Source organism: Lissotriton vulgaris, chromosome 8 (genome assembly GCF_964263255.1).
Source record: "Lissotriton vulgaris chromosome 8, aLisVul1.2, whole genome shotgun sequence".
Taxonomy (NCBI): domain Eukaryota; kingdom Metazoa; phylum Chordata; class Amphibia; order Caudata; family Salamandridae; genus Lissotriton; species Lissotriton vulgaris.
The window spans coordinates 1434270788-1434295158 of record NC_141696.1 but is presented as its reverse complement, the minus strand read 5'-3'; the positions used below and the strand labels follow the sequence as shown (position 1 = coordinate 1434295158).

General features: G+C 46.3%; 1 protein-coding gene across 1 annotated transcript in view; it reads left to right on the top strand.

Annotated features, from left to right (window-relative positions):
* Window positions 1–23849, top strand: part of LOC147698890 (nectin-3-like) — a 49841-nt gene extending 25992 nt beyond the window's left edge. Inside the window, exons 3-5 of the mRNA XM_086933528.1 lie at window positions 10858–11160; window positions 12985–13108; window positions 22674–23849. Of these exons, the coding sequence (XP_086789654.1) occupies window positions 10858–11160; window positions 12985–13073 (392 nt within the window). The 3' untranslated portion in view covers window positions 13074–13108; window positions 22674–23849. The remainder of the gene's footprint in view (window positions 1–10857; window positions 11161–12984; window positions 13109–22673) is intronic.
* The last annotated feature ends 522 nt before the right edge of the window (window positions 23850–24371 follow it).

Below are 24371 nucleotides of genomic sequence, written 5' to 3'. Positions count from 1 at the left end.
TCGTGGTCTGATAGCTTTCGGTTTCGTGTTTATATTTAATACAGACGTGACCACATGCTGAGACCTGTAGGCGCTGCTGGGGAGTTTCTGTGTGCGTTTCCCGTGGGCGGTGAGCCGTCCTCGCGCGCTCTGCACGTGATAGGTTGAACGCGTCCCATAAACAAGACGGGCAGCCGCTTCCTGCCTCTTAAGTCAGGCGCCGCGGTCTTAAATTCTGTCTTCACTCACACTGCAACATTTTTTTTCGGGTTTAACATACAAGCATACGTAGTACAACTTCCAGGTATCTTCACTCACACTGCAACGTGCACAGATTCTATGGATTTTACACCATTTTTCTTTTCAGTCGTGAGCTTAATTTTCAACATAATGCATTATGGTATTTATAGTGCTAGTTTATTCTGACTCAAATGATTAATGACCTTAAAACAATGATTCTGACTAGCAGTGCTTTAAATTGAAAATAATAAGTGCAGGTACTCATTAATATGAGTTAGAGGCGTGGTTAGTGGGCGGGGCTAGGGGCGGGGCTTATGGCGACATATGATGATACATAATGACTTCTATATCAATTACAGCAACTAGCTGATGGAATTAAGTTTACTTATTTCAGAAATGCCTTCACAGGTAGCTGGCGAGATATATGGTAAGGCTTGTATAGGTACATGCTGACTGTCACATCCCTGCATCATATAATTAAATGCAACAAGCTCTTTGCTAGACAGCACCAATCAAAGAATAAATGCCAATAGAATAAATGCCAATAAGAAACAGGATGTAACAAACCCTTTTCCCTCTGTATGGGAAGAAATGTTTAAAATACACATCAATGCATATTCTCAAGCAATGTACATCACTTAATCCGGTCCTCGGTTTAAAATGTCAGTATTTTGATACGTTTTATGGAACCACATCTTAGAGCAAAGTTTTATTACTATACGAAACGCTTGAGTAGAGCTGCTTTATTGGTCTCAACTACCAAGAAGAGTGTACAACGAATATTTAAATTCTGTTGAGAAATTTTACTTCTCTCTACATGTACCAAGACTGCAAGGTATCACCACAGTAAATAGAATACTAACTCAGCGATCAGGGCCTTCAAGACTACGGCCCTCTCCGCCATACTACACATTCACAAAACATTTCGAAATATGAGCTCCTTTGCAAAGACCGCGCTCTGTCGGACAGCATCCCTAGCGACAATCTCCTTCTGATCCTTCAAACTTTGAATTATCGAAAAGAGCACTCTCGCTATCTAACTACAGACAAATCCATTGACCCCAAGTGCTGCCTTATCCAGCTAGAGGACCAAAGAGGCAGAAGCGCCCCGGTATCTAGCGCACAATACATTCCTTGTAGCCTTGGCAACTCCTAAATATGCTAAGACTGCTCGCAATCCTACGGACTTAATTAGTACTAAACACCAAACACTACCCAAAGTCTTGGACAAAATAAAGCAGCGATATGTGCCAAAACACCACGACCTTCTAGTTTATACACAACTCGCTCTACTCCGCTCGTAACCGTACATTTTTCAAGGCACAGCTCTACAAGTTCTCTCACTTTAAACTCTGATCTTGCCTAAATCAGGGCCGTGAAATGACCGTCTCTGTTTCTATAAATGTAAATGTATATGTAAATGTATAGGCATTTATATAGCGCACTACTTACCCGGAGGGTCCCAAGGCTTCGACCGCTGCGAAACCCTTCCTGGCTTCCCTGAGAGATGGTCCCTTAATGGGTATCTCCAGGGTGAGACCAGGCATCCCCAGCGGTCTGGTGGGGCCGTTAGTGAAGATGAGGCAAGCTAATGCCCAGAGTTGCCGAGTGTGATCGCTGATCAGAGTGGGCACCGAGGCAGGAGAATTATCGAGTCCGCTGACCCTGGTCCACAAACCTGCCGCGCCGGGAATCGAACCCTGGTCCCGGGCCGTCCTCTGCTCTCGGGTCTGCCGCCTCTAACCAGTGAGCCACACTACTTCACAGCACAGCTAAATTGTAGATCACCCAGTGCCATCTTTACTTCCTCCTCACGTCTTACCTGAACTTCCCTCAGTTCCGGTCCCAACCATGTTTTCAGGCGACTTCGCATCATCAACAGTGCCATGCTATACACGACCCTTCCCACTTGTGTTTTTGCTCAGACAATATCTAGTCCTGTTCGTATCCCTTTCTAAAATGACACACACATACACTGCCATGATACACGGACACCACGTGCAATTGTGGCGACCACAATCGCTATGCCCACACCCCCAACTTGTAAATAAGGCAGATGTTATCACGAGAGGGTCTCCAGGGGTCTGTCACGCCTTATATTTCTTTAAAGCATATGCTCCGAAGAATCTTCTCATAATCTCTTACACTTTCACCTCCCTCCCTGTTTGCTGCCCTTCTGATCGATTAATGGGTTCAACTTCCCTCACACCCGTCGCCAGACAGTTCTTTAAATACATTTTAAACAATTGCCAGGATCTTAAAGGAAACTGCCTTAACTGCATGTTCAGTTCCAGTTAAAGTAATGCAAAGTACTTGCTCTGCAGCCCGAAGTTTTGATGTGGGTTTTAGTCACTTAAGCCAATTAACAACCTCGTGGAAAGATAAACACCTGCACTGTTAAGCACAGCGTGAGGCACAGCAGGCCCTCTTAGACCCCTGCAGCCTGGGGCCATTCACGTGGACGCTGCTGAAATCTCCAACAGCGACTGCAGGAGGCTTGGCGCCCTTACAAGATCCAGCGAGACAGGGCGGCATCTAACCTGTGTTAGAGGAGATAAACAATCGGAGCCTGCAGTGCAACTCTTAGGGTACCGGTACTCTCCCTTGGCTAATGAGAAGTGCCGGTACTGAGGGCCCAAAAATGTAGAAGTGCCGGTACTCAGTACCGGTGAGTACCGGCCCATTTAAAGCACTGCTGACTAGGAGAGTCTAGCACCTCAACGTTGTGTACCTGATTAAATGGAGTCAACTGGTAACCTTAGGGCTGTCCGACTTAGTTCCAAAAGAGTGAGATCATTACCGTATTTTCTGGAAAACGTACTCTATCCTATCAAATGCATGTGTATGCAAATTTACCTCCTGTAGACATTGTGAAAATCTGGCATTGACCTGCTGTCCCTGATCATGCGCTCCGAGGGGGCTCCCATGTTTCCCAGTTTCATGCTAAAGTGGCTCAGCCAGGTTTTTAGGTCTCGGCTAGCCGCGCGGAAGCGCGTCTCCGCCGAGATCTTTTGTCAGCGAGTGTGCTTCCCAGGAGACACTCCTGGCCGCGCGCATGCGAATCTAAACTGGCACGCGCATAAGTACGAGCGCTGCGCGAGGCTCCCACACAACACACGCATGCGCATACATAGAAACAGAAGCGCTCACGCACGCACATACATACAGAACCCCCCCCACTCATACACACACGCGCAGACACACACACACACACACACACACACATGCACCGGCCCCCCCCCTCTCCCCTTTAACTTACTGTGGCAATCTGGGGGACTCCGCTCTCCGCACCGGCAGGGAGAGTTGACGCTGCGGCTCTTGGTAGCTCCTTTCCCAGGACTCCCTCTTGGTCAAGGGAGCCCCGCAACACGTGTGCAATGTCCTGTTGTCGGCCCCGGGGCTCTCCACGCTCGCAGGAGCCCCGGGCCCCTCCACGCATGTCCTCCGCTTGCCTCCTCTTCCGGTCCGGACGCGGCTCCGCCCCCGTCACAGGCGACCTTGCCTGACTTCCGGTGCGGCCGCGGCGGAATTCCGGGGGCAGTAAGAGTTATTTTATATTTGGCTGCTAAATGAAAGCGTGTCCATCTGCATGTAGACGAGACTCACAACGCCACTCTAACAACGACACTGGCTTTTGTTCTGTTTGCCTGTTGAGTTCTAGTTGCTAGTGCAATATGTAAGGATGGGATAAGCCATTCTGTCTTATTTCCGTGCTGTGTTGGATTAATTAGATATCTCTTTCTCAAGTGTTCACAGTGTTGAGCTGGTGGAGAGATTTAGCGTGTTGCTTGGTGTCTCTTTGTAGCATGTTTGCTTTGAAAGGTCACGTGTGCTTTAAACTCCTGGTTTGCTGTATCCATTTGGCCATGTATTTATGTGAGGGAAGGTCGTGTTTGCTATGACTACAGTACTTGGTTAGGTAATGCTCTGTCTTTATAATCTTACTTCTATGTATAAATACTGTCATACGCTTGTTTTGACTGTGAGGAATTTGTGCTTTTCTTTATTTGTCTGTATCTATTCCTCTTTGGCTACAATGGGGCAGTGTTGACATGGTCCTGCCACCCTTTGTAGCTGCAGTGTATGGCTTTGCACTACATTAGTCTTCTTTGCTCCTGCGACAGCCTTTGGCATTGAGTTGGTGCAGTTGCTGTAGAGTTGCAGCCACAGTCCTGCAGTGAATCACTGTGACATCCTGTGAGCTCTTTTGTAGTGAGACACACCTTTGTCTTTGCTTGTGACTGCAGGACTGTGGGATAGAGTTGCCATCGTATTCTGTTTTCCTCTCCACAGTGCTATGTCCTTCCCGCTCACTGCACATCTCGGATTGCACATTGCACGCCATACATCATATTAATAGATAGTGGAGCAGCTGCCTAAAGTAAGATTGAGCTGAAAAATCAATACCAGTAATTGGCCCTAGACAAAGCGCTTCATTCATCCTATGATGCCAATGGGTGGCTCTCTACAGAGAGACAGGGTGAACGGGACAAGAACAGAGTAGAATACATGTAACGGGCCTTGCATCTTCAAGGCATGCTGGGAACAGGTAGCCCAACCCTACATGTATTGGTAATAACAGTTTTCAGTTTCTATCTCATATTCCGAGTAGTGAGTGCAGAGTAGTGAGTGCAGAGTAGTGAGTGCAGAGTAGTGAGTGCAGAGTAGTGAGTGCAGAGTAGTGAGTGCAGAGTAGTGAGTGCAGAGTAGTGAGTGCAGAGTAGTGAGTGCAGAGTAGTGAGTAGTGAGTGCAGAGTAGTGAGTGCAGAGTAGTGAGTGCAGAGTAGTGAGTGCAGAGTGCAGAGTAGTGAGTGCAGAGTGCAGAGTAGTGAGTGCAGAGTAGTGAGTGCAGAGTGAGTGTGCAGAGTAGTGAGTGCAGAGTGAGTGTGCAGAGCAGTGAGTGCAGGTGCAGAGTGGTGTGTGCTGTTGAGTGCAGAGTGCTGTGTATTGGCAATGTAAATGACAATGCCATTTATTTATGATTTAAAGAAAAAAAAGAAATGTCATGAGCAATGCCAATAGCTCTACCTTTAATGATGCCGAGACCATTGCATTGCAAATGCTTGTTATTAGAATTCTGGGAGTTGTCGTCTTGATCCCATTTAAAGATCAGAAACGTAAAGAAAAACCCTGGACTGAATGACCTGCTTATGAAGGGACCTGTGAAAACTTTAGAGCTCTGCTCATAGCGCTGACATGGTTCACTCTGGCACATTCGTGTAAGGCGCTACACACCCTGGACCCGCACGGCTGCGGGAGTGTATATTCATAGTGTGATCTTTATAGGACGCAGTGGGTATTGTTCTAGGGTCAGAGATGTGATCCATTATCTGCGGTAGCACAGCGCTGTAAGATGGCACGCAACTGAGCAGTGCTTGGCATGATATTCAAACTCCTGTTTGTCCCATAGACGAGTTTTCACTAGCAGCCCAATATTCACAGCATGTGCTTGTATTTGTGCAATTACTTATTCCTCCTGGGTTTCTGTGCACTCCTGTGTTAGTTACTTTCTCAAAAGCCTAGTACCAACATCGCTGGAGCACTTGTTTTAAGAGTGTACTGGGTACATCTTTTGAGTTCTAGCTTGCATGTTATGAAGATGGTTCTATCCCCGCCTGCTCTTCTGGTACTTATGGGGGGCACCCCAGGGCTATCCCTAATAACTAACTAGAACTTTGCAAATGTGTCCTTGGCTTTTCCCCATTCATCTGTCGGGTGTTCAGTCATTGACTTTGAGTGTTTAGCAGTGTCCCTTTCAGCCACTATGCTACCCATGCCCACGAAGGCACGCTCACCCTGAGTATGCTCGTGGTCATTCAATATTCCCAAAAGGCTATGCCTGAATTCCATCTTAAAACAATAGTTGCTATTTTTTCATACAGAACCCGCCCCAAAACTGGAACTCCCTACCATTATAAAGATGTGTCTCTCCCTACCTTCAGGAAAACCTGACATCCATTCGAGGCCCTAACCATCGTGCTAAGTTTTACATTCTGAGTTTATGCTTCCCCGGACTAAACACTCTTAAACGATGCTGTCTACCAGAATGGTGGAATGTGGCTCCTACACCATGTAGTCCTCTGTCTTATCTTATGCAACTTTTCCTATACACTGATTTACACACCTATGATTGTCTCTGTGTAATGTGTGTGTGATGTAAAGTGCTCTGACGCCCTACACTGGTATGAGTGGTGCTATAAAACAAAAGAAATGCATGAGAGAGAGAGTGGTTATGGTGACTTAAGAGGCACTGTTACAGGGTGGTGGTGAGGGAATCCGTGGAGAAGGAGGTCATTAGGGGTGCCAACAAGCATTGGCGCACGGGGCGTCGCCAGCACTAAAACCGGCCCTGCTCATTTTCTTCTGTTTCCAGCTGTGTTGTACCATCCGCACTACCACACTGGGGGCCAAAAAGTGGCCTCGTGTCACCCCGTATTCTTCTGTGAGCTCTTCAAAGGAGAGACGCTAGCCCCCGGCATACAGATCTCCTGCGACCCTTCCCTTAGCATCATGAGACAGTTTCTTCCCATCCATTTCTGAAACCGTGGAAGGCTCCATGGAGAGGTCTCCGCCGGGAGGGCAGTAAGAAATCAGCATGACTGACCGCATTCAGCCTGACGCACTCAACTTCCCTGGCAGAGTAATAGTTTCAAAGGAAGGCCGACTGACTGACTGATGTCTCTCTTGTTTCCCAAGCCGTTCTCTTGTGCATCCGCTCCTCTATTCCTGTTTGTCCTTACCCCCCCCTCAGTCTCAGTGCCTGTCGTTGCTTTGAAATGCTCTCTTTCATTGCTCCTCATCTTTTCTTCCTGCTATTTCTATATATCTCGCTTATCTTTTACTCCTCTGTGTCTCTCCCTCAACTAGCCTCTCTATCCTGTCTGCTGGGGAGGGGGGGGGCGGGGGGGGGGGGGAGGGCTCAAGGGACCTAACAAATGGTTGGGGAGGGACGGGTTCTCAAGAATCGGAGTGACACCTGCAGAAGGACACTTGGGGTCGGCCCGTGCAGGTAAGAGGTGGGGTGGGGGGCAGGGGGGACTCGACAAACGAAAACGAGTGGAAATGAAACAAATTAATGTCCCCTCGTCGCCGTCTGTCGAGTTGACCCCCACCGCTCTTACCTGCACGGACACTGGGCCTAGGGAAGTAGGGGCAGCTGAGAGATGCCCCCGGGGCTTTTAGGCAGGTGGTGCAGTCCAGAACTGCATTCATTCCAACTGGGAGGACCCACAAGGGGCGCTCATTTGATGGTCTTCGAAGCAGATGCACAGGGAATGGCTCTTTATGTTACCTTAACCACCACAAGGAGTGCATATTGCTGTTTCAACAATGTGTGCTATTGAAAGTCGTGCTAGGAAAATATGGTAGTAGGACACCGTGCTTTTGTTTTTGTTTCATGTTATTTTACGTTCTATAGAAGGGCATTTTAATACAGAATATTTTTTTGTGATTGATAAGTGTTATGATCGCGAGTGTGACTGCAGAGCAGGAAACACACCTTTGGGTGAGAGAAGAGCAGAGGTTAGGGGGATTTCTTTGATAGGATTGTTTATGGTGGGAAAGTGCTGAGGGGGTGCTGTGTTCATGAGCGGATAAGTCAAGTGTGGCTCAACGGTTAGAGGCGGCAGACCCAGAGGCAGAGGTCGGCCCGGGATCAGGGTTCAATTCCCGGCATGGCCGGGTGCAGGACCAATGTCAGCGGGCCCGATAAATCTCGCCTCAGTGCCACTTTAACCATGGGTTCCACTCAGCAACTCTGGGCAATAACTTGCTTAATCTCCACTCCGGCCCCATCACCGCCGGGGATGCCTGGCTGCACCTTGCGGATGCCCAGTAAAGGAACCATCCCACAGGGAAGTCCAGGACGTGTTCCCCAGTGGTAAGCGCTGGGACGCTCCAGGGTAACCATGCGCTCTATAAATCCAATATTCATTCATTCATTCATTCATTCATTCATTCAACTGGCTGTGAAAGGGGGAGCCTTCTTGAAGATTCATAGGTCTGAATAAATAGAAGTAGAAGAGGGGACTAGAAGCACAAACAGGGGCCGGTTGGAACGATGAATGAGGAAGAGACAGGACAGACAGCCAAGTTACACTAGGAACACCTGGCAGTCTGAAAGGGCGGGGCCAAGCAAATGTTTGCACAAGATATAGCAGAAAAGATATCGTGTGGAGAAAATATTGTGTCAAGAACAAAGAGGACAAAAATATCGTGAAGGTAAGTTTCTATGGGTAAGCAAACTTTAAGTATGCTTAACTCCACATACATGTACCATGACAATGGTATATATATATATATATATATATATATATATATATATATATATATATATATATATATATATATATATATATATATACATATCATGTGAGCAAGGCACTGGGGTGCCGAAACGTTATGAGATCGACTAGCGAATAAAAAAATTTCAGCACCGTAACTCTGGTCCGTGCTTGGTGTTCCTGCGCACGCTGAGGGAGAGCTGCGACGCGCAGGAGACTTTGGTCAGTAATATATATATATATCTTCAAGGTACATAAATGTGGAGTTAAGAATGGTCAATACCTGATTGCACCTACCTTCTCTATATTTTGGTCCTCAATATTTTTGAGACGATATTCTCTACATGATATATGTTTCCTCGATATTCTGTCAGACAACCCGCCAAGTGGATGGGTTTTGAGGATGGCGGGGTTAGGAACATTGTGCATGCATTAGCTTTTTTTATTAATCTGTCAGATGCCAGAGTTGGCTGAGCATGTCTTATAAACACAGACCTGTCACAATAAAGGGGTCTTTTATACACTGAGGCCGAGACTTACTGATCTTTTGTGTTGCACAAGGAAACGAAGGGCAATGCAAAGGCTTATTTGCAATTTACAAAGCCAACAAAGGCCTTATTTGCACAGCATTGCATGGCTTTGTAAAGCAAAGTAACGCACTGCAGCTGTTTGTGCTGCATTACATAACATTTCAACTTGGGAGGCGTTCCATGGGTGGACATTCCCATGCATTAACCCGTGAATTTTGGAGCATTCCCAGAATTACTAAAGCTAGTAAACCTATGAATACGTCAAAATGCTGTGCCTTCCCCAGTGAGATGTAATGGAGAGAAATGTCTTTATTTCTCCTCGTTATTTCCTCTTACCACATGCGCAGCATACTGCAGCACATGTAAAACGAGAAAAATGACTCTAAGGATTGTTTTTGTGTGGGAAGGTATTGCTTTGTGCACAAGACAGTGTTGCCTGTAATGCAGGCACCCTTGCACTATGGAGCAAGGGTCCCTGCATTGGTGCTAGGCAGTGTTGCCTGTAATGCAGGCACCCTTGCACTATGGAGCAAGGGTCCCTGCATTGGTGCTAGGCAGCACACAGTGCGCCAGCGCAAGGAGAGAGTAGAGATGCTCCGTATCTTTGTAATTATGGTGCATTTCTGCCCTCTCCCTTTCATGCAGCGCATCAACATTGCTTGCTGACCTACGTTGCATGAAAGATTAGTAAATATGCCCCTGAGTGTCTGCGTGATTGCGCAGTCCCTCCAAAAGCTGTAGTCTGCCTTTGTCAGCGGGCCTCACCATCTTATACTTGGTGGCTTAGCCAGTTTTTCTGGCAGTCTGAAAGGACTTTGTTCATCAAAGTTCAATGGGCACCCAGGTCACAATATTTTTCACCAATTAAAATTATTTAGTCAAGTTCAAGTTCAAGATATCTTTAATCGATTTGCAACAGCAATCATAAAATTACAATATTAAGAATTTGTAACAGCAATAAAAACATTATCAGTCATTTCAGTGCCATTTCATAAATGAGCATGATATATCCCTGTTTAAATACACCGATATATAAAAAACAGCAAACATTCAAATTATCTAAAAATTGCTGATACAATAACACAGTCTTACTTGCTTAAAATTCGACGCAAAGGAGCCCATTTAGGGTAGATAAAAATAATATGTAAAGTTTCTAGTGCAGAGGTCTTATCGCATGTGCAAAGAGGGCGATCTGAAGGCTTATGCCAGCCCACTAGCAACTGTGGGAAGACATTTAAACAACATATTTTAATAATCTTGTATTCAGAGCCGGCAATTCCAATGTTAAGAACATTTCCACACTTTTCACAGACTTAACTATCATGTATTGCATGTAGCTTTTTTTTGCTGGGACACCAGGGCCCTTGCTTCTTGTGTAGGCGTTAAACAGCCCCTTTAGTCCATGCAATATCTGATTTACAAATCATATTTGGTGCACTGAATAATTTAGGTTTACCCATCGCCCCCCAGGGTAGTTTTAATGTTACTCAACCATGGTGTAGGTTGACTATATTCCATTTTCGTACACTCACGAATAGTCTTACTATTAAACTCTAAATCACTTTTAAGCCAGCTGGAAAGCCATGGGAGTATTGGGCAGAGTTGTATAAAATCAGAAATAAAACCTGCTCCCAACTCTTCATGCACTATTTCTTCTGGTACACTCTGGGGGATCCGCAATATTCTTTTAAAAAAATGTATTTTCTGCTACAAGTTATTCAGTCACAAGGCCTGTAGTACAATAAATAATGAATGGGTTTACATTTGAAATGTCTGGTATGAGAATAACACACAAAGGATAATCATCCATTTAATTTAATTTACAGCAATATCTGAACCCAGACTCGAAGCAAGTTTTCTGTCGAAACCAGAGAGCGTGGAGAAAGAATTAATACTGAGCTGTTCAGCGACAGGGAAGCCAGCCCCAGAAATCACGTGGAACCTCACCCAGAGTTTCCGGGGTAAACCCCAGCACTACTTTATCGACAACCCTAACCGCACAATCACCGTCATCAGCAACTTCACCTATGTCTCCTCACGATTCAGCCATGAGAACCTTGTGACGTGTGTGCTGCGACACCCAGCGCTCAATGTGGAGATTACACTTCCTGTTGAATCTGAGATACAAAGTAAGTACTCAGAAGTGAAATGAGTCTTAAGAGAAGGTGAGATGAAAACTAGGACAAACTTTGATACACCCTTCTCTTAAAGTTGGACTTACCCAGGTACATGCCACTGTTTTCTTTTTACCCCAAAGTATATAGTATTTGTTAGTCACTGGACGCTCATGCAGAGCTGTTCAGATAGAATTATGTTACTGACAGCCTCGCTTTGTGTGGGCAAAATTAAATGTTGTTCATTTAGCTGTATAGCACACTCCGCCCAACTTAAGTGTTTCTTGACCCACAGCAATGAGTCATCTTGGCTACATTGCACCACACATTGTCGCTAATGGCGCTGCCAATGGAAGTAACAACAAAAGTGTAACATTTCAGACTATTTATTATGGCAAGAAACCGGCTTAAACATTGTACTCACTTACATGGTCAGGACCCCGCCTTTATCCCAAATTGCTAACTTAATGGAAAGCGCTTATTCAAAGAATGTAGGTTGGGGAGTTAATGGGGGCAGGATTTATGTTTTTGAAGATCCTTAGTTTAAGACTGTTCTTCCTCACTCAGCACTCCTGTCCTCCTAGCACTTGCAAATGGTTGAGAACAAGTCCTGCTGGCCTGTAACCCTCAGGAGCACTTGAATGTCATCAGCGTAGTTTTGGGACTGAAAGTCCTGAGACTAGTGGTTTAAGAGGAGCGTAAAGCATTAGTTAAATAGTCAGGGCGAGCAATGTGCCCCGAGAAGCGGATTTGACATGTCCGGGGTTAGCCATGATGACTGAGCCCGCACGCTGAGTGTGTTCGACAGGTCTACAAGGAGGAATGAATTGAAGCATTGGGCAGTGCAGTCCTATGGGTGCCATCGATTATCCATGCACTGAGGAGGCAACATGGCCCTTTGGCCACCTGCCTCTTCCCATACCTGGACCTCAGTGCTACTGCACTAACATAGCTGCATGCGTCCTGATTCTGGCCACCTTCTGCAGGCTCTTCAAGAGGATGCTGTGGTCCACCGTGTCAAATGATGCAGGGAAGTGTACGGGTAAAGGTAGGACAAGGGCTCTACTGTCTCTACCTGGTCTGATACAAGTCCAGCTTCTGTTCATGCCATTAGTGGACACTGTATTGGCATCTGTCTAGTGTGCGCTGGGGCAGCCATTGGGATGTGTCCACCCTTTGTAGTATATCAGGGTCCCATGGAAACCTTTCTTTAGCACAGCTAGTGGTCAGCTTGGCTCCATCAAAATAGGCCTTTTGTAGGATGTGGTGATAAGGGACTCTTTCAGGAGCATTGGGACACATCCCAGCTCGAAGGAGTCATTGAGAGATAATATCAGAAGCATAGGTTGGGTCTGTGAAGTGGCCTCAGTGTTGACTGATGAGCTGGAGTCTCCAGGTTTCAGGGTAGGCTTTTAGGGGTCTTTAGTGGAGAACGTGCCTGTACCATCCTGCCTATCTTCAGGTGTTTTCTCGGATGTAATTGATATAGAGATTATTTGCAGTTGACGTGACCCACTAGCCTGCTGACCGACCGCATGAATCATGTGCCCACTACCTGAATAGATACTTAGGTTTAGACCTGGCACACAGTTCCGAAATTTGTGCTATTAATTTAGGATTTTGTTATAAATGCAAAATTCTGTTAGCTGTACTTGGTATCTGCTCCTTTCTAGGCTCTTCTGGAAAAGAGAACATTTGATTATTACAGGGGTGTCACCATCAACCTGCAGAGTAGTATCTATCCACTTCTCTACCACAGTGTGTGTGTGTGTGTGATGTATGTTCAGAATAAATCACGCTTTATACCTTTAACTCCTGAATGGTTTTGTCTTTCCACAGAAATTGCTTCATCATCACCGCTGGTGCCGGTTGTGTTGCCAGTTGTAATCGTGCTTGCAGTGTCTGTGCTTTGGTTTTCTTCTGGATGAAAAGTCATGACAGACAAAAAGCTCACCCACCCTGCGTAAGTATATTTGAGCATTTACACCACATTCTGCTTTAGCCCAAGGAAACAGGCTTCCCAATTACTGCTGTAAAAGGTGTCTCGTCTTCAATGGTGTGAGTAAATGTTAGAAGCTTAACACTAGAGTTATATTTTTTTGAGGCATCGTTGGGATTTGCATGACGTAGCAGGTGGCGTTGTTCAAGATGGTTGGAGAGATATTTGTTGATAGCTTTCTCCATGACTTTGGATGGGAAGGGCAGGAGTGAGATGTGTAGTTGCTGAGCTCTTTTGGGTCTGCCGTGAGTTTTTTCAGGAGACCTGTAATTTCTGCATGTTTCCAGTTGTACGGGAAAGTTCTACTTTGGATGGATGTGTTGATGGTAGTGGTGAGGTGGGAGCTTATCAGCGTTCCTCCTAGTTCATAGATATGGTGGGGGCAAGGGTCAATTGGGGCCCCAGAAGGGATTATTCTCACGATTTCAGTGTTGTCCTCTGGGGTGAGGGGTTTCCAGTTCGTGATCTGGTGGTCTGATTTGGTGGTGGTGGGCAGCTGGTTGATGAGTTCTTTTGTCTTGCATTGGAGCAGCTGTTGTCATGGTCCCCAGTGTTGAGTGCATGCAGGAGGGAGTCTGTGCAGCTGTGACGTTCAAATGCAAAAACCACAGTTGGTGGACAGAATGCAGAACAATGTCATACATTCACCCCAGTACAGAGATCTGGGCCTAAATCCATCGTTTTTTTGCACTCCACACCACCCCAGTTCAGACATTGCCATATGCAAATCAGTCTGACCCTGTGCCTCATGGGAACAGTCCAGCCCGAACTGCCAAGCCATGCCTTTCCTGGACCGGAAACAAGCTTCCGAGGACCGGTTTCTGGCATTCCAGCCGTCTTCAGCCCGGCTTGCTTGAATCCAGTGGTGTGGAGTGCATGGGACTCACGTCTGAGCATACCCATCCCACTCGGGGTGACAAATGCAAAAACCACAGTTGATGGACAGAATGCAGAACAATGTCATACATTCACCCCAGGGTCCATGGTGCTGGGCGGGCTCCCAGGTGCAGACGGGCTTGCCTTTGGTGTTCCCTCACGCTCCAGCAGTGCACCCACTCTGCAGACCCACCATGGCCGCCATTAAGTAGGTCCTCGTAGGGAAGGAGGGCGGGGTTAAGGAAGTGTGAATCGCTGGAAGCTAGAGACGGTACGTAAGGTCAAATGCAGGTAAGTAGCTGGGAGGAGGGAGGCTGTAAAGTGCAGGAGGAACCGAGGACAAAAGCCATAAAGGAAAAGTAGGCTTAAGGAAAATGGGCAAAAATAGGCACAAAGAGCAAGTGAAGAGTGGAAACCAGGACGAAAGCAAAAGAGTGAGAATGAGAGTGAAAAGAACAAAGAAAGGGGCACAGAAGTGAAGGGTAAGAGGAAGGCGCAGAGAGAGCGAGAGAGAAGAAGGAGCGCAAGAACAAGACAGAGCCTAAAGGCAGCGAGGCCGGGTCTAAAAGGACCATAGACTGGTCGGAGGATCCAGGTAAGCGGAAGCTGGGGCCTAGGCACCTGTTCAATGGGGTCATGCATCAGCAGCCATTAGCATGTCTTGGGGGAGAGGCAGACTATGTAAGGGCTGGGTGCTGAATGCGGGAGCAGGCACGCAAGTTAGATGCATGCAAGTGGGGGAGATGGGAAAGCCGGGATGGGGAGGCGGGAAGTACGGAGGAGAATGGGCGCAAAGGAGAATGGGCGCAAAGGAAAAACGGGCACAAGTAAAATGGACAAAGAGAGGCACAACCAGAGAGAGAGAGTGGAGAATGGACCAACGGCAAAAGGAGGCTCAAAGAGTGAAAGTGGAGAGAGGAAAGCAGGCACAAAGAGAGAGAGTTGAGAACAAGTATAAAGAGGCACCAAGAGAGAGAGTGGAGAACAAGTATACAGAGGCACAAAGAGAGAGAGTGGAGAATGGATAATGGGCACAAGAACAAAGGCAAAGAGTGTGCGAGAGAGTGAAAAGGACAAAGAGAAGGGAACAGGTGTGAAGAGCGAATAGGAGCAAAGAACAAGAGATACAAAGGAGCACGAGAACGAGGCAGGGCTTTGAGGCAGCCAATGCAGGTTAGAAAGGGCCTTAGACTGGACAGAGGACCAGTCCGCGTAAGTAAGAACTGGAGCCTAGGCATCTGCTCAACGGGGCCGTGCAGCAGCCACCATTAAGTAGGTCTTGAGGGGGCTTTCTGGGGGGTAAAGAGGGGGGCAAGGGAAGGTCAGGACGCAGGAGGCGGGAGAAAACACGGAAGGGGGATGCAGGTAAGGAGCAGTGGGAGCGGGAAAGCACAGGAGGAACCAGAGGAGAACAGGAGCAAAGGAAACGCAGGTACAAGGAAAACTGGCAAAAAGAGGAACAAGGAGAGGGAATGGGGAGTGGAACAAGAGCAAAGAGAGAGAGTGGAGAGTGGAAAATGGGCACAAAGAGAGAGTGGACAGTGGGGAACAGGCACAAAAGACGACTCCTGGTGACCGACCACACTGGGAACAGCACCGACACCCACCGACCATGCACGCAACCTAGGATTCATCATCAACTCTTCCCTTTCCATGTCTAAACAGGTCAACACCGTCTCCTCCTCCTGCTACAACACCCTCTGCATGCTCCGCAGGATCTACAAGTGAATCCCGACCGAAACAAGAAGAACGGTGACACAGGCCCTCGTCAGCAGCCGACTGGACTACGGCAACGCCTTCTACACAGGAATCCCAGCCAAACACCTACGACCACTACAACACATCCAAAACGCCACTGCCCGACTGATCGTCAACGTCCTCCACCGCAGCCACATCACCCCCTACCTGAGAGACCTACACTGGATCCCCATCGACAAAAAGGATCACCTTCAAGCTCCTCACCCACGCACACAAAGCACTCCACGACGCCGGACCAGCCTACCTGAACAGCAGACTCAGCTTCTACACCCCCACCCTCCAGCTCCGCTCCGCCAGTCTCGCCCTCGCCGCTGTCCCCCGCATCCAACGAACGACCTCCGGCGGCAGATCCTTCTCCTACCTCGCTGCCAAGACCTGGAACACCCTCCCTACCCACCTACGGCAGACCCAAGACCTACTCGCCATCAGAAGACTCCTCAAGACCTGGCTCTTCAAGCATTAGCGGCACCCCCTCGCCCGGCGCCTTGAGACTTTCACAGGTGAGTAGCGCGCTTTACAAGTACTCTGATTGATTAATTGATTGATTGGGAATGGCCACAGGGACAAAGGCAAAATAGTGAGAGAGAGAGTAAAAAGGACAGAGAGAAGGACACTGGAGAGAAAGACGAGAAAAAGGAGTAAAGAGCAAGAGAGGAGAAGGAGTGCAAGAGCGACGCAGGGACTCGAGTCAGCATGGCTAGGGCCAAAAGGGTCTAAGAATAGTCCAGGTTAGTGGGAGCTGAGGCCACTGCACCTGCAGTCAAATGTACCATGTGAGCGGGTGCTTGGATTCATTAGTTTTGCAAACTGATATTTCTGTCATACTGGGAACCACTAAAATGTCACATTCAAGAATAAAAAAAGGCCCCTACGACAAGTGTTGTACTTAATAAAGCCATACTTGGGGTTCAGCAGTTTATATTCCATAATAAAATGAACAGTTGGGTAGATACGAACTGCCTCTCAGCGTCCAGTGCATCTCAAGGTTTCAAACTGTCAGCCAATCAGTCGCGGTGCGTCCATTGGGGCGTAGGGGCGCAGCCCCACTAGCACACATGGACCCGTGGCTTCAAGGAAAATAAACACTGTCACTGTTTTAAAAATAATCATCATGATCATGAATAATTTATTTAGTAAGCGCCGAGAGCCGCCGGGAATCCGGGCAGCACCCGACTTATCCAGGACTCGGGAATGCGCTGCGCGCAGGGGGGCTGGACTGCTGCGCAGCTTGAGTGACAGTCCACGCACTCACTCAGCTGCAGCAGCGAGTGAAGCTTGGGGCTGAAACTAGCCCGAGCATGCGCATTTAAGTTCCCCCCCAATAGAGAGTGACCAGGGGGGTGCTGGTTTAACTGGGCCGCAGCCCCCGGCGTTAGAGAGGGCGACAGGGCGAGCAGTCAGTGTGCCCCCCTAGCCAATCCTGGCGCCGCATGCAGCGCTAGGATTGGCCGGTCACCGCGCAGCAGGGCAGGACAATCCATTATTGGATGCCGCGCGTGGGTGGTGCACACTGCTGCTCAGCCGCACTGCATAATGGCCAATCACTGTGTCTGACTTCGTGTAGTCATGCAGTGATTGGCCATTTCGCGGCGCGCGGCGCTGCTGACGTCGGATCCGGTTCTAGTACTCTCTCTCTGGGGCCCCCAATCAGAGTTTCTCGTGTCACAAAGGATGATCTGATAGCAGCCTCCCCAGAACCCTACACACAGCAGAAGAGGGCATGATGAAGTAGGATGGGGGTGCCCTCTGTGGGCAGCACTCGCTCTCCATCTTGTAAACTTCATTTTTACCTTACAGTAAATCTTCACAGATAGGTACGGAATACCACCAACAACAGGTGCACAAGTAATATTTGTGACACTCTATATCAGTGGTTCTTAACCTTCTCTCTTCTGTCACCCCCTCTTAACCAGTACTGGAACAGCGGGACCCCCAATGAATCACTATTGGAGTCTGGGGATACCCACTAAGTGACAACTGGAAGTCTGAGCTTCGGCCTGAGCATTTTCAATTATTTAAACCACAGAACATTAAACAAAAAATACTGAAACAAGCACTTGGCAAGCAAATACATTAATGCTGAAATATTTTATTTAATTGACAAACAAAAATCTAAATTGTAATTTTAATGGAAAGGTTGGAGCTTTTCTATATTCAACTGAGGCCACTTATTGTCCCGTTTGATGCACGTGCACTGCTCCCAGAAATCAATCTCAGAATACTAACTGAAGTTTTAGCCTCCCATTTCAAATTCTTTCACATTTACAGAATGTTTACAAATTTCCAATTTCACATTTTGCTTCTTTATTTATGTGCACTTTATTATTCTGTTAATATCAATATTATTCAGTATTATTATTATTTTCTAAGCAGTTGCGGACCCCTTTGAGTAGGCTTCACGTGCCCCAAGGGGTCTTTGGACCACAGGTTAAGAACCGCTGCTCTCTGTCATACCTCACTCATGCTGTTAGGAAAATATTATGGTAATAATGGGGGTGTTCATAATGTTAACAAGCATTAGATTTTATTTTTAAATAAAAAATAAAGGGGCCCTTGTTACCCCGAACCTGTGGAATTAAACCATATGGCAAGGCAAGTAGAAAGTTTCCCTGATTGCCACCCCAAAAACTATGCATACTACTGCCACCGGCCATGGCTCAAACTGATGGGGTGAGGGAGGGAATACACCACTTAGATTTATGGTATGGAGACGAATTGGGGGTCTCTGATCTGGGGTTCCACCAAAAGTGATTTCTCGAGAAAATGAACCTATCAAACTGTTGCTTAAAATAAAGATCGGAGAACATCAGAGTCAATGGAAAACTGCTGATTTACACAGAAGACCAAGCCTTCCAGTAATGCTGAGGAAAGGGTATAGCGTAAGAGAAAGGTTTGTGTAGTAAGAAACAGAACAGGCATTACTAAATAGATTAGGTTTCACCTATGAGAATAATAATAAGAGGTGTAGCAGCAGTGTATGAGAGCCGGGAGAATGGTGTGAGTGCTCTCTGTGCAGGGTGGGTGGTGCATGAACGAAGGTTGATAAGTGTCTGAGTGCAGGGTGAAAGTGCCTCAATGCATGGTGATTAATGTGTGTTTAGTAGGCCTGGGCGGAGTTCTGCAAGCGGCCGAGTGAGGTAAGTCGCGCTACTCCCGCTGATTTTTAGCAGCTGGGGTTTGTCCTGTGCTGTAAAATCTGCGCAAACGGTACCACTTGCAGCACAGGAGGGCGCTGCTTCTTTCTGCCGCTCAAGTAGATGCTCTACTCGAGCAGCAGCTTCCCCAATGTGAGCGGCAGGTTTCTCAACTCGAGCGGTAGCAACCTGCTGCGACCACCCGCATTAAGAAATCTCGCCGGGAGGTGGTCTAGCGAATTTTTCTTGCTCGCGCTCGAAAACCTAACATTGGCTAGTCGCGTAAGGGGAAAACCTTCACTCTGCGCCGCTGTACAAGGTAAGAGGTGTGCGAGTACAGGATGAGCAGTTTGAGTTCAAGGTGAGAGGTGTGGGTGGAGGGTAAGAGGAATGTGAGTGCTGGATGAGAGGTATGTCAGTGGTATGTGAGTCAGCACTGTGTGATGCTGAGTGAGAAGTTTACGACATCCAGTGCAATGTCAGGATGACTGTGCAGAGTAATTAATGGATGAGTGTGCAGGGTGAGTGGTGTCTTAGAGTAGGTAAATGGTATGTAAGTGTTTTGCAGCAAAATACATTTTTTATAATACAGAAAGATTACCTCTTTCATGAAAATTGAGTTAAAACAATGCACAATTGTTTCCTTCAGTTCACCCTATCCAAATGTCCAAGTTTTTGAAATCATGAAACAAGAGCACTTGATTAAAAACAAAATACAGGAAGGAATCTTTGCTTCTGTTTGGTGAAATATTCAACCAGCTGCGAGACTTTCTCTCTTGGTGTAGAGCATAATTAATAATTGCTGCTCTGAGCCGCTCCTTAGAGACTAGCAGAACGATACCCTACTGTTTCATAACTATTCTTAGCTAGCAGCATGGCACATTGACTTAAGGGCTTGCTGCTCAGATATCACAGTACACACTGTAACCAAACACAGAACATGCACCCAACTCATCCCGATTATGAAACTACCTTGCTGTTAAGCCATCCAACAACACTTTCTACCACCAGCTGCTTATCAGACGTATACATTTGCCAGGCAGTAATCACCTAAAACAACTGATGAAATATCCAAGCAAGTTATTACAGACTTTGGGGCACATGCATCAAACCATTTTGCGATGGCAAATCGTGTGAATCGCAAAATGCGTCCATTTACGATCGCAAAAGGTCATTTTGAGATCCATATACCTTTTTTACAATTCGCAATTAAGGAAATCCCAATTTTTTTGCGACTCCCCTAATTGCGAATGCAGTTAGGAAATCGCAAATTGCGATCCCCTAAATGTGATGCATTATGCAATTGCAAATTGCGTTTTCGTAAATTGCCATCAACTTCATGGTCATTTACAATTCCTTCAAAAAATGCATATAAATGCATTTTTCAAAGTGCATTGTGGTACACACACATGACCTTTGGGCATGTGTGTGCACCACAAGTGCACACTTACCTTTTTTTGGGGGTTTATCAGGGTGGCCTTGCACCCTTCAAATTGCATGCGCAATTCGCGAGTACCTATTTGGTATTCGCAAATTGTGCATGCAATACCATTCATTCCTATTGGCCTCTACGCCCATTGGAATGAATGGGAAGCTATTCCTTAATACCGAATCGCAATTTGCGAGTCGCAATTAAGGAATGGGTAGGAATCACAATTTCTTTTGCGATTCCTAAATGCATAAGGAATTATAATTCCTAAATTGCGATTCCTTAAAAATCGCAATTTAGGAATCGCAATTCCTTACTTTGATGCATGTGTCCGTTGGTCCTCACCCACAAACGAACCACACAAATACCAACATTGCCATACTTATCCCTGTAAAAGCGACTCAGACTGCACTCTGTTTTTAATACTGCCAACTACACATCACATAAACCATATGCAGTGACCTGTTCATGCGTTCTGGCTCAGCCCTTCATGATGACAATGGCGGACAACTGAGTGACATTAAACTGGGTGCTAGTAACACATGATATTTACAGTGATTAGAATGCTCAGTAAGAAACATAAAACATATATAGAGGTGAACATAATTATTCATATTTTCCTTTGTGAAACAGTAAAATTGTATTCATGCTTAGATATCAGTCTTTTAAGCTAATAATATGTGTAAGCCCTCACATGAGAGTGGTGGTGCTTATGTGGCCTCTAAACCCATTTGTAATCAAAAGTAACTGGAAGTGAGAGACTCTCAGGATGCAGTTTTCCTAAGAGAGTCATGCATGTGCTGTCAATTCATCTGTTCTTGCACATGCCAGGACACAACTAAAGTAAACGCTACAACAAGGAGGGTCACTTATGTTTTAAAAACATCCATAAAGTGGCCCAGGCAATAGGCTGCAAGTGGAGATGGACTGTACCTCTGTCTCATGCTAACCAGAGACAAAGGTCTCCCCTTCCTGCAACTGCTCACTTGCACATTGCAGGTTCTCAGTTGTTTTCTATGAGCAAGTTCTAATACCAAGGTTCAATTCCTGCCTGGTCTCAACTGTTAGACCTGACTCCGGTTTGAATTGCGCTTCTTCACAATGACGCGCATGGTCATTGGCCAGTACCAGGAAACTCCATAGGAAATGACATCATTACTATGAGATCTAAGAGTCAACTCGCGTACTTTCATGGAAAACAATATCCTGAGAGGCGGCCATATTAAACGCAGGCTGTGTGAGGACAAGGTAGATAATAAAAAATATCCCGCGAGATCCAAGAGTCAACTGGCGTACTTTCATGCAAGGCAACGTCCTGAGAGGCAGACATATTAAAGTCAGGCTGTGTGAGCGCAACAAAGATAATAATAATGATAAGAGAAAAGCTGGCATGAAACTGATGAGGCACATGCATATCCGTATGAGCGGGGAGGCGGGTTGAGAGCTGTCGGCTATGTACGCAAGCGCTGTGTAGGCAAAACATGAAAAAAAACACTTTCGCTTCAAAAGCGGATGAAAATAGTATTTGGGCCTCAACAAATTGATAAGAGCAAATGCAAGAGGAAGAACAGGAAAAACATGCAACAGCCAATGGAAAGGGAGGAAAAGTAAGTGGCGAGCACAGGAACCAATGAAAATTACTGTGGCAGGATGTATGCCCCTTTGAAGGTGTATGTAAACAATAGATTTCACAAGCACAGCACAAGCGCTGTGCAGACAAAACTTAAAAAGAATCAGTTAAGGAAAGAGTTGAAGAGGGTCTTGTTGAATTAAAAATGAGAAGGGTACCGAGCTATCGATGCAAGAGGGGGATAAACAGAAACCATTTATGTTAAGGGAAAGAAGGGAACTAAAGGTGAGTCCCCTCTATTAAAGTTAACCTTTTTTTTTTTTTAGATTTATAGCGGAACTCCCCCCCCAAAAAAAGAGATTCAGTAAATAGTAAAAATCGAAACCTGGGATTAATCAGTCCAAGAAAAACATGCGGAAAGAGCTGGTCAATTAGTGGCCCCTATTCCCAATATGTTTGCTCCAGTGGTAGCAGTGCTGCTGCCGGCATCGGTGACAGGGCTCCCTTCTCAGTATTGAGTTTGACAAACATATATCACTCAGGTACATTGGAAGGGCAGCACCCGCTGCCCATATTGGATTGCTTTACGGCAATGCAACTGTTGTAAATGTAGTCCTCTGTTGGTGACTCACTGCTGGTTGGTGAGACATTGCTGACTGCTGGTTAGTTTAATCCGATCATGTCTGTTATCATCATCTGAGGATGTGAAAAATGGCACAAAACCATATAGAATTTTCTGAACTGATTGTTTTGTCTCCATAGGTTCCTGTTTTGACAGCTGTATAATGATTGAAAGAACAGACAATCCAACAGCACCTGCGTCCGGTGTGTTCAGTTGATGCTGAGGAAGGATCCGGATAATGTTTACAGCGTGCTACAAACTACCTATTCAACAGTGCTAACAATAGTGTGAATTGTCTTTATAGATTGATTATTGTTACAACTACCTCACAAAATTAATTTTGAATGTTTTTTGCACACCTTAGTATGGATCAACGGACCATGTTTTTAATTACGCAGATGATCTGCCGTTACTCTTCACCATTGACAACTCCGCAAAATCCGTCAGTCACTTCCAGTCGACCATGAGGTTTATTAAATCCTGGATGGACCAAAATCAATTAAAATTAAACCCAGGTAAAACTGAACTGGTATTGACCGGGGATAGTGCCAAACACTGGGGCCCCCAATACTGGCCCCCAGACCTGGGTCAAGCTCCACAACCATCACCATCGGCTAAAACATTGGGAGTCATTGTGGACACTGACCTCTCTCTCAAGGCACAAGTGGGTCAGGTGGTCTCCAAGTGTTTTTACCAACTCAAAAAAATCAGGAAGGTTCGGCGTTTACTTACGCTGGAGGCTACTACCCAGGTTGTGATTGCCACTGTTCTGTCCCATCTGGATTACGCCAATGCCATCTATTTGGGTGTTCCAGGCTATCTACTCAAGCGTCTCCAGATGGTACAGAACTATGCTGCCAGGATGATTATGAAGCAACCAAGGTGGCAAGCAGCGACCCCCCTTCTCATTAAATTGCATTGGCTTCCGATCACACAACGCTGTGCCTTTAAGGCAGGCTGTATGATGTTTAAATCACTGCATGGCAGAAGTCCTGAATTTATTAATCAATTAATCACCAGTTATGTTCCCCTTCGCAACCTTCGCTCTCTCCACCTAGGTCTTCTTCAGATCCCCCCGTTCAAGCTTAAACGTTCTGGTGGACGGAGGTTTGCAACACTTGCTCCCTATTTATGGAATACCTTTCCACTGGAAATACGGCTCTGTCAAGATCTTCTACCTTTTCGGAAGGCTCTGAAGACATGGCTTTTCAGACAAGCTTTTTAACCTATCTTTTCTTACCCCTGTTGTGTTACTGTCAAATTAGCGCCAAGAAACTAATCAGTGTTAGTGCGCTCAATAAATAATTTAATAACATAACATAACATAACATGTTATTCAATAGGGTAAATGTGAAAAGGAGGACGTGCCTGGGTATATTGTTTGCATGCATATCAATTCTCAGTGTTTATGTGTGTGTGCAAGTTTTATTTTGCCACTTAAAGAGATTTTATGTAAAGCCTAATGGTGTTGTACCCATTGGAACACTGCCCTCCAAGCAGGTTTGTCTGTGCTTGTGCACGAGGCGTTTGCGTACTGATTAGAGGTGGAAGGGCATGTGAAGATGTTTATGTGTTTATGGATTTGTAAAGCGCATGGCTGCCCGAAGGCTTCCAGGCGCTAGGTGAAAGATGGCAGTCAGGGTGCATAGGAGATTTAAGGGAAGAGCCAAGTTTTGAGTTTTTTCCTGAATACCAATTCATCAGTCAGCATACGAATTTCCCTAGGTAGGTAGTTCCATAGGCTAGAAGCCAGAGGCTAGAAGGATATGCCTCCCCATCTGGCTCTCTTTATCCTAGTGTGTTTCATGAGCAGATCTGCAGAGGATCTTAGGGGTCTG